This window comes from Eschrichtius robustus, chromosome 5 (assembly GCF_028021215.1).
Source record: "Eschrichtius robustus isolate mEscRob2 chromosome 5, mEscRob2.pri, whole genome shotgun sequence".
Classification (NCBI taxonomy): domain Eukaryota; kingdom Metazoa; phylum Chordata; class Mammalia; order Artiodactyla; family Eschrichtiidae; genus Eschrichtius; species Eschrichtius robustus.
The window spans coordinates 66,497,634-66,507,352 of NC_090828.1; the positions used below are offsets into that span (position 1 = coordinate 66,497,634).

Below are 9,719 nucleotides of genomic sequence, written 5' to 3' on the forward strand. Positions count from 1 at the left end.
AACATTGACAAATGTGTTGGCATTTGTAAAGCTTTCTAAAAGTATTCCACCAAATCTTGATAGCACTTTATATTGCATGATTCCATTAACTCTAAAGAACTGAGAAGTATTTGTGAGTTGGTTATCAAGCAGGAAGATATATCAAATGACCATTCTGTTTATTATATGGTCTAGAAATGAAGAGACTTACTGAGATATTGTTGGTCCAAAATCCATGTAAAATTTGTTTTGAGATGTCTTTTAAAAATGTTCCTTTTAAAGAAATATATCAGGAAGAATATTTATTAAACATCAGGTCTGAATTATTTTTACTCCAAAGTAAAACATGCATGTCCTTTTTAATAGGCCACATTTAAGGGATGGATGAATATAATGTATGCAGCAGTTGATTCCAGAAATGTAAGTATTCTTTACATCCTAAGTCTTTTCACAATATTGATTAGGCACTAAAATTAACAGAGCATAGCAGCTAAGTGGAATGATTCTACAATGAATTTTTAAAAAGGGAAAAGTATGACTCAAGTTAATACTCAAGTATAGTAGTATTTATCAGAAAGATCTTAGTAAGATATATCAAAATGGAAGTCAAGCTAAAGTAACACATGAGTATATTTCATAACTAACAAATATCCGTCTATTAACTATTTTTCTATTTTGTTTCCTTTTTATCTACCAATTATATAATCAATAATAATTTTGGCATGCTGGAGCAAATATGAAGAAATACATGGTTACTATCAGTAGTTTACCCTCCATATTAGACAAGTTAGGGATGTTGCCTAGGTAGCCTTAGATTTCTGTAATAGTCACTTTAAAATCCATTCTTTTATATGATTATAGCATCCATAAATTTACTGGAACCTTTACAGATACTGTTATCATTTCTGTGATCAACAGTTTCCTTTAAGTTTCTATCACCTAAGACCTACTTTTTTGATTTCTCCTATAATAGTCTTTTTCAGGCTTCAAGAAGAGAATTGAAAGCCATGCTCATTCCAACTCTGCTCTTCAAAATTTGTAAAATTTAGTATTTTCTCTTTATCTTTCCATTCTGAAGTCCCATCTTCTATAATCATGAAGAATGAACTTTGCCCCTGTAATCTTTAAACTGATCTGATAAGCACACTTTTATCTTTCTTGATGTGCATTTCCCATAAGTGGCTTTAGTTTTATGTTGAGTACTTTCCTGATATCCTCCAGAGATGAGTTATTTCACTTTGTTACTTATTATTTTTGTTTTGTGTGTTTGGTTGGTTTTTAACTCTGTTATCTTTAGGAGGACATGAATCTATTAGGGCACTATCTATAGTGACTCCTTTACCTCTTTACTAAGTGCTAAGTAAAAGCTCAAATGCTTATTTATTATGAGTACAAACTAGAGATTAAATTATCAGTTGAGGATTTAGCAGATGGCATGTCCAGTTATGTCTACTCAATCTGAAAAATTCAATGAATGTTATAATGTTATAGGCAGGATGCCAAACATCGAAATAAGTAACTCAATTCTTGTTTGCTAAATAAATTCATGCATCAGGAATGATTATTTCTAAACATAGTCTATGCATATTTACTGATGTAAAATTTTTTTCACTATTAATTTTAAAATTATTAAAATACAATACCTTATAAAATTCCCAAATTTAGTACACTACTGTCCAAATGGCAAGATATTAGTTGTATTTATAGTTAGAAAAAAATACATTTCAAAATCATCATACTGTATTTTTCACATGAGAACACTCTGTTTTTCACATAAAAAATTATCCTAAAGGCTAATTTCAGAGATTTTTTTTTTGGAGGTAGCTGATTTAGAGGAAATAAAGAAAAGTACTGCTTAAGTGTTACTAGAAATTTTCTTTTCTATTCTCATGAAAAACACCAGTGACTACCAGCATCAAATGTATTGTAATATCTTACAAAATATTCTCCTTTTGTAGGTGGAACTCCAGCCTAAGTATGAGGAAAGTCTATACATGTATCTTTACTTTGTTATTTTCATCATCTTTGGGTCCTTCTTCACCTTGAACCTGTTTATTGGTGTCATCATAGATAATTTCAACCAGCAAAAGAAGAAGATAAGTATTTCTAATATTTTCTCTCCCACTGAGATAATAAATTATTTGAAGGGTTTTCAACACCAAATGAGTACTTTAACTCAGAAACCAAATGGGATTATATATTAAAATCTATTTTTGCATCCTCCCCCTCTGCCATTCACTGCCCATATCTTTCATGGTATAAAAAGCCAAGAATGACTGTATTCCATTCTCCTGTGCATAGGTTCACAAAATCTCTCTCCTCTTTAAAGAAAAAATACGCAGGTACCACATTTTCTCTTTTGAAAAATAATTTAAAAAAGAACTAGAAGAGAACCCAGGCATATACCTGTTTCCCAGAGTCAACCTGTTGTTTTATCTTTACAACTTCCCTCCTTGAAATATATTTTCCAGCAAAAACGTTTAAAATCTTTGCAGTAAATTAGGCATGAGAGGTAAGCTTCTTCTAGTGTTTCTTTTCACATTTTTAAATTCATTTTTGGCTCATTTTATGTATTCCCACTTCATTCTCCCTGATGTTAATTACAAACTATCAGTTCCAGCCTTGAATTGAACAGTTCTTTATTAATTATTATCACTTATGAAGCCCATTTTATCATCCCAGTTATATATGCATGTTATCAAAAACACAGAAAGTGAAGAAATATCATTACTCAGGAGTAACCACTATTCACATTTTATGTTTTTCTGTTCAGACTTTTTCTACACATATCCTTGTTACTGAAATTATTTGATCTATAATTATAAATTTTTTTTGACTTAACATAAGTATTTTCCCATTTTGTTAAGTCTTCATATATATACTATCATAATTTTCTTAACCATTTTCCAATAGATTAATGATTTAGGTTGTTTCTAATCTTTAATAATTTACATAGTGCCTGGTCAAAAGTCTTTGTGCCAAAAAAATTTGAGCCTTTAATGATTTCTTTAAGATAAATTCCCAGAGTAAAGTGTTTTGCTTTCCCCAGATAACATGCCCACTCATACTCCCAATAATAGCGTATGGATGTGCTCAGGTCACTGCTGTTTCACTGGCATCAAACATTCTCTCTGTTTTTTGGTACTTGATATTTGAAAAGTAAAAATTGTGTTTAATTTTAATTTTCATGTCTTTTATGACTAGTAGGTTTGAATATGTTTTCGAGGCCTTTTTTTTGCCATTTATATTTCTTCCTTTGTGTACTGATCCTTCACCTCACTTGCTCAGTCTGTTTTCTTGTTATATGAGTGCTTTCATTGTATGAGACTCTTTCACTTATGGAACATTTCTGTCCCTTAGCCCCCTTTATTATTACTGATATTACTCTGTTATCATTATCAAGCTATTTCGTTTCACTTATTAGCCTGAGTTCTAATCCTCTGTACCTACCGGCCTATCATATCACATACCTGCCATACATATGACCTCTGACCTTTCCCCTAAGTCATCTACCGATTTGGCCAGTTTCCTTTCTATCCTTTTGCTCCAATTCTTGGCAGAGTGAAAGTGGCTTTTTATGAGTAACTCTAAACCATCATGCAATATACCTACTCTAACTCTTTGCTACATATGAATAAGAAAATCATTGTCTTTAACTTCTGAAAGGCAGTGTGTGTAGTGAACGGAACCACGTATTTAGTGTCTCAGTGAACCAAATTGTACTACTTCCTGAGTTTACGGTCTTGGGTAAAATACTTAACCTCTCAGATTCTGGGAATTTTTCCTCCATAAAATAATAGTGAAAATAATAAAGTCAATTTTGTATGATTGTGAGAAATAAATAAGACTATAGTATCTAAAAACTAGTTTTAATTTTTCAAATTTAAAATCCCAGGCATAATTATGCTAATTGGTTGAATTTTGCATTTCCTTTTTTAATTGCCCCTTTCCTATTTTAAGTTTAACATTAAAAAACTATGTACAGAGGGACACAGTTTTAACCAGTTTTGATTTTTCTTTTCTATACTTTGGAGGTCAAGACATCTTTATGACAGAAGAACAGAAGAAATACTATAATGCAATGAAAAAATTAGGATCAAAAAAGCCTCAAAAGCCTATACCTCGACCAGGGGTAAGAAATACCAAATGATATGGGGGAAAAAAATACAAAAACAAAAACTTTCATGGGTTTTCTCACAGAAGAGATAGAAGCTAACATTTCCAGCAGCAAAGATTTCTCCCACTTTTAGAGCATCATTAATTCATACCTTTTATGGTAATGGTAAAAATGATTTTTTAAAGGGAGAGACCAAAAGGAAAAAGAAGAAACAGAAAATGCACCCTTATCTTCAAGGCATTTAGAATTACACAACTAGAATCCAAACAAAATGGCAAAGGACACATAGGCAGTGTGATATGTACAAGGAATTTGATCATATAACTCAAGAATAATTGCCAGGTAATGTTAGAGAGAAGAGTAATCTTGGATGGGGTTAAAAAACATGCAGTTTTCTGATAGATTAACAAGTTGATGAATTGTTGAGTGAAATAACACCTTACTTCCATTTTATTTTTCATTAGAGGTACCAGGTGTTTTGGAGAAGGAAAGACTTCTAATATCTAATATTCATATATAAGGCTATAAAGTTAGAAATTACTAATGTCTACAGAAGTCAGAGTCAATAAGTACAATTCATGATGATAAATAACCAAATGTCATGTTTCCATGATGAACCAATGAAACAACTGCCGTGAAATGGAGGAGCCTTATCCCACATTGTACTGATTTTTATGATGATGATCTGTGAGGTTAAAACAACTCCTGGGGTGCTTTAGGGAATAAAATGCTAGTGAACATTCATATTCATATTGTGCTAGCCAAAACTTGCCTTCTTGAGAATGATGAAAAACATATACTGTCCTCTGTTAAGCCTTAACACTGGAAGTAAAAATGAGTCAACTATGTGTAGGAAAAATGTAAGATAGACGATGTCCTCGAAGTTCCTCAGTGGCCTAGGAAAATGGGCCAGACAATAGCCTGTAGTGAATGACAGTGGCAGAACCAGGGAGCAGATCTATGGATCAGTGACAAGAGACATGAATTTGTGACATCAAGCCATAAGGAATGTCATTCTGGCCTGATTATCCCTGTGTAGACTCAGCATTCTGTGTGTGACAATGTCAGCAAAGACTGGTTGGTGGAAGAGCATCAGTATTGCCACACGTGGACTTTAAATGCATAATGTTATAGGTGTGTCATGAAAATGACAAGTTCCCTCTAACAATTCTTTGAGAATAAGGCAAGTGGAATGTTAATAGATACTATATTTTGAAACTGCTTCATGGTCCAACTGATCATGGGAAATTCTGGTATAACAAAATTAAGCAGGTTTCTTAACGTCTCATAATTTTAATACATCAACACGCATTTTGTGCCTCTCAGAGAAGTGTATAGTATGCAGTGTTTCTTATCAGAAGTCCCCTTTTGACAAGGGATTGTTATTCTGTGGAATACATTTTGGTAAATAGCAATTTAGGTAACTAAATTAAAAAACAATGTGCTATAAACCATCTTTTACAAAATTCAGGGCCAGTGGTTCCTAGGTATAATACTAGACAGTCAGTTAGTGCAGAAAGTACTTATGTAGAAACTAATGTGTACAGGAAAACTCCTCTGTTGCTAAAATCATTTCTGATTCTCTACAGAACAAATTTCAAGGAATGGTCTTTGACTTCGTAACCAGACAAGTTTTTGACATAAGCATCATGATTCTCATCTGTCTCAACATGGTCACAATGATGGTGGAAACTGACGATCAGAGTGAATATGTGACTAACATTTTGTCACGTATCAACCTGGTGTTCATTGTGCTGTTCACTGGAGAATGTGTGCTGAAGCTCGTCTCCCTCCGCCATTATTATTTTACCATAGGCTGGAATATTTTTGATTTTGTGGTTGTCATTCTCTCCATTGTAGGTAAGAATTATTTCAGGTCTCTTAAGTTCAGCTCAATAAAAGTAAAAGTTAGACTAATCAAGTTTCAATTAGAGGTCATCTGACCACTCAGAGAAAACCACTGTGAAAATTTTGATGTATTTCATACTGCTGTGTTTCTCTTTCTTACAAAATGAGGCTCCTACTATGCATAGAGTATTGTATCCTATTCTGTCCATTTTAGACTAGGTATATTATTTGTCAATATAGCAAAGTCTCATTCATTTGAACCAGAAATGTGCTGTTAACTAAGATTGAAATGTTTTTGACTTGTTGAGATTGAATAGTCTATACAATATATAAATAGCTCTGTTGAAGAGAGGACTAGAAATTTAGTCTGGTACTCAGGAGAGACAGTGCATCAGAGACATAGACACAGAGTCATTAGCATGTATACAGGAGTGGAAGCTGATGGCAAATAAGGAAGAACATAGAGTGAAAAGAGAATAAAGCTAAGAACAAAATGTCAGCAATTGCAGATGGTAAGTTCTTTAATGCAGGGTATGGGATATTTTGTAGATTACCTTGAAATTTATAGTAATGATGCACAAAAGAAGTGATGTGGCATGGAACATCATTTCATCAGTCATACACTTCAAAGCCTGGAATGTTAAACAGGTCACGTGACCAATAGCTCATCTCATTCAAGATACAACTCTAGCTCCAGTAAAGTGAAGAAGTCTGCCTGTGGGCCTGAAGTATTCATTCTTTCCTAAACCAGATAATAATATGATTGGGTCAATATTTTACGATCCAATAGGGGGCGCCTCCGTTGGGCAGATTTTTATGCCATTCCCCGCTCTGAAGAAGTTGATCTTCTATCCAACTCATATGTTGTATGTAGCCTTTGAGTCCCACAGTAATCTGTGGTGTAATTAGTTGTGGATAGGGTACTTAGTTGTATTTACCTCTCTTTCTCTCTTTCCCTCTCTCTCACTCATATACATACACACACACACACACACACACACACACACACACACATGCTTACTTACTCTTTACAGAATGAGGTAGTGTAACTCAAAGGTACTTAGTTTCTTGAGCTCCTCTTCAGCTCAATCACTATTTCATTATTTAAAAGGCAAATGGAGAAAGAAGCTTTAAGGAAGAGAGCTGAGAGACCAGTGTCAGACACAGGAAACCAGAAAGAGCATCAGCTTAAACCGTTTTAGAAATGTGCCAGATAATATATATATATATATATATATATATATATATATATATATATATATATATATATATATATGAATATTATAGTAGAAACTTAGGGAAACATCAAGTTCATGGAGAGATGAAAACAGCATTAAAAACTGCAGATACTTTTAGATGGGGAAGGACTGAATAGAGGGTATATATGATTTGGCATTTTCAGAAAAAAATCATTGGATTCTTATAAACGTGTACGTATACTGTTGGCTACTGCTCTTAAGATGGACTTGAGAATTTTTAATTTGATTTTTTAGATTCAGTCTTGGGATTTTGTATAAGCTAAAACTGGTCTATAGATATCCCTCAAAGACAAAAGGTACTATAAAATCCTTATTGAACTGAATATTGTCATAGTCACCTTGGACTGCCATAATGATTACCACAGACTGGGTGGCTTAAACAAGAGAAACTTATTTTCTCAGAGTTCTGGAAGCCAGAAGTCCAAGTCAAGGTGCCAACATGATGGGTTTCTGGTGAGAGCTCTCTTCCAGGCTGGTAGATGGCTGTCTTCTCACTGTGTCCTCAGGTGGCAGGGAGAAAGAGAGAGCAAGCTCTCTATTGTCTGTTCTCATAAAGGCACTAATCCTATCATGAGGGTTCCAACCTTATGACGTCATCTAAACTTAATTATCTCCCAAAGGCCCTATCTTCAAATACCACCACCTTGGGGGGTTAGGGCTGTAATGTATGAATTTGGTGGTAGGGTGGGTGTGTGGGGGGTAGGACAGAATTTAGTCCACAGCAAATACTGAGTTGAATTTAATGCTGAATGCCGAAATTAAGGTTTATCTATAATATATGTATGTATTGTCTGTATGTAACATTGAAGATTAAGTAACTGAATTTCAGTACTCTGAACTTTACCTGGGAGCCTTAACAGAAATTTAAATATTATTTTAATGGATAACTTCTTCACTGGTCGATACTCTGATCTTTTATCCATAGGTATGTTTCTGGCTGAGCTGATAGAGAAATATTTTGTGTCCCCTACCCTCTTCCGAGTGATCCGTCTTGCCAGGATTGGCCGAATCCTGCGTCTGATCAAAGGGGCCAAGGGGATCCGCACGCTGCTCTTTGCTTTGATGATGTCCCTTCCTGCGTTGTTTAACATCGGCCTCCTGCTCTTCCTGGTCATGTTCATCTACGCCATCTTTGGAATGTCCAACTTCGCCTATGTTAAAAAGGAAGCTGGAATTGATGACATGTTCAATTTTGAAACTTTTGGCAACAGCATGATCTGCCTGTTCCAGATTACCACCTCTGCTGGCTGGGATGGATTGCTAGCACCTATTCTCAACAGTAAACCACCCGATTGTGACCCTAATAAAGTTAACCCTGGCAGCTCAGTTAAGGGAGACTGTGGGAACCCATCTGTGGGGATCTTCTTTTTTGTCAGTTACATCATCATATCATTTCTGGTCGTGGTGAACATGTACATTGCTGTCATCCTGGAGAACTTCAGTGTTGCTACTGAAGAAAGTGCAGAGCCCCTGAGCGAGGATGACTTTGAGATGTTCTACGAGGTTTGGGAGAAGTTTGATCCCAATGCCACCCAGTTCATGGAATTTGAAAAACTCTCTCAGTTTGCAGCTGCTCTTGAACCTCCCCTCAATTTGCCACAACCGAACAAAATCCAGCTCATTGCCATGGATCTGCCCATGGTCAGTGGGGACCGGATCCACTGTCTTGACATCTTATTTGCTTTTACGAAGCGGGTTCTGGGGGAGAGTGGAGAGATGGATGCTCTCCGAATACAGATGGAAGAGCGATTCATGGCTTCCAACCCATCAAAGGTCTCCTATCAGCCAATAACTACGACTTTAAAACGAAAACAAGAGGAGGTGTCTGCTGTTATTATTCAGCGTGCGTACAGGCGCCACCTTTTAAAGCGAACTGTAAAGCACGCCTCATTTACATATAACAAAAATAAAATCAAAGGTGGGGCTAATCTTCTTATAAAAGAAGACATGGTAATTGACAGAATACATGAAAACTCAGTTACAGAAAAAACTGATCTGACCATGTCCACAGCAGCTTGTCCACCCTCCTACGATCGGGTAACAAAGCCAATCGTGGAAAAACACGAGCAAGAAGGCAAAGATGAGAAAGCCAAAGGGAAATAAACAAAAATAAATCAAAATCACTGGGTGACAAATTGTTTACAGCCTGTGAAGGTGATGTATTCTGGTCAACAGGACTCCTTTAGGAGGTCAATGCCAAACTGTTTTTACACAAATCTACTTAAGGTCAGTGCCTACAATCAGACAGTGACCCCTTGTCGGAAAACTGTGACTCTGTGAAAAGGGGAGATGACCTTGACAGGAGATTACTGTTCTCACTACCAGCTGACACTGCTGAAGACAAGAGACAAAATGGCTACTCAGACTGTAGGGACCAGTTCAAAGGGGTGCAAACCTATAATTCGGGGGTTGTTTAACATGAAACACTTTAGTGTAGTAATTGTATCCACTCTTTGCATTTCGACTGCCACATTTGTCACATTTTTACAAAATCTGTTAGTGGATTCATCTTTTTT

General features: G+C 35.4%; 1 protein-coding gene across 6 annotated transcripts in view; it reads left to right on the forward strand.

Annotated features, from left to right (window-relative positions):
• LOC137764894 (sodium channel protein type 1 subunit alpha) overlaps nucleotides 1-9,306 on the forward strand; it is an 83,926-nt gene extending 74,620 nt beyond the window's left edge. For all 6 annotated transcript variants that reach the window (XM_068543957.1, XM_068543952.1, XM_068543953.1 and 3 more), the window contains exons 22-26: nucleotides 346-399; nucleotides 1,938-2,075; nucleotides 4,007-4,111; nucleotides 5,686-5,956; nucleotides 8,129-9,306. In XM_068543957.1, coding sequence (XP_068400058.1) covers nucleotides 346-399; nucleotides 1,938-2,075; nucleotides 4,007-4,111; nucleotides 5,686-5,956; nucleotides 8,129-9,306 — 1,746 coding nt within the window. The remainder of the gene's footprint in view (nucleotides 1-345; nucleotides 400-1,937; nucleotides 2,076-4,006; nucleotides 4,112-5,685; nucleotides 5,957-8,128) is intronic.
• Nucleotides 9,307-9,719: the final 413 nt, after the last annotated feature.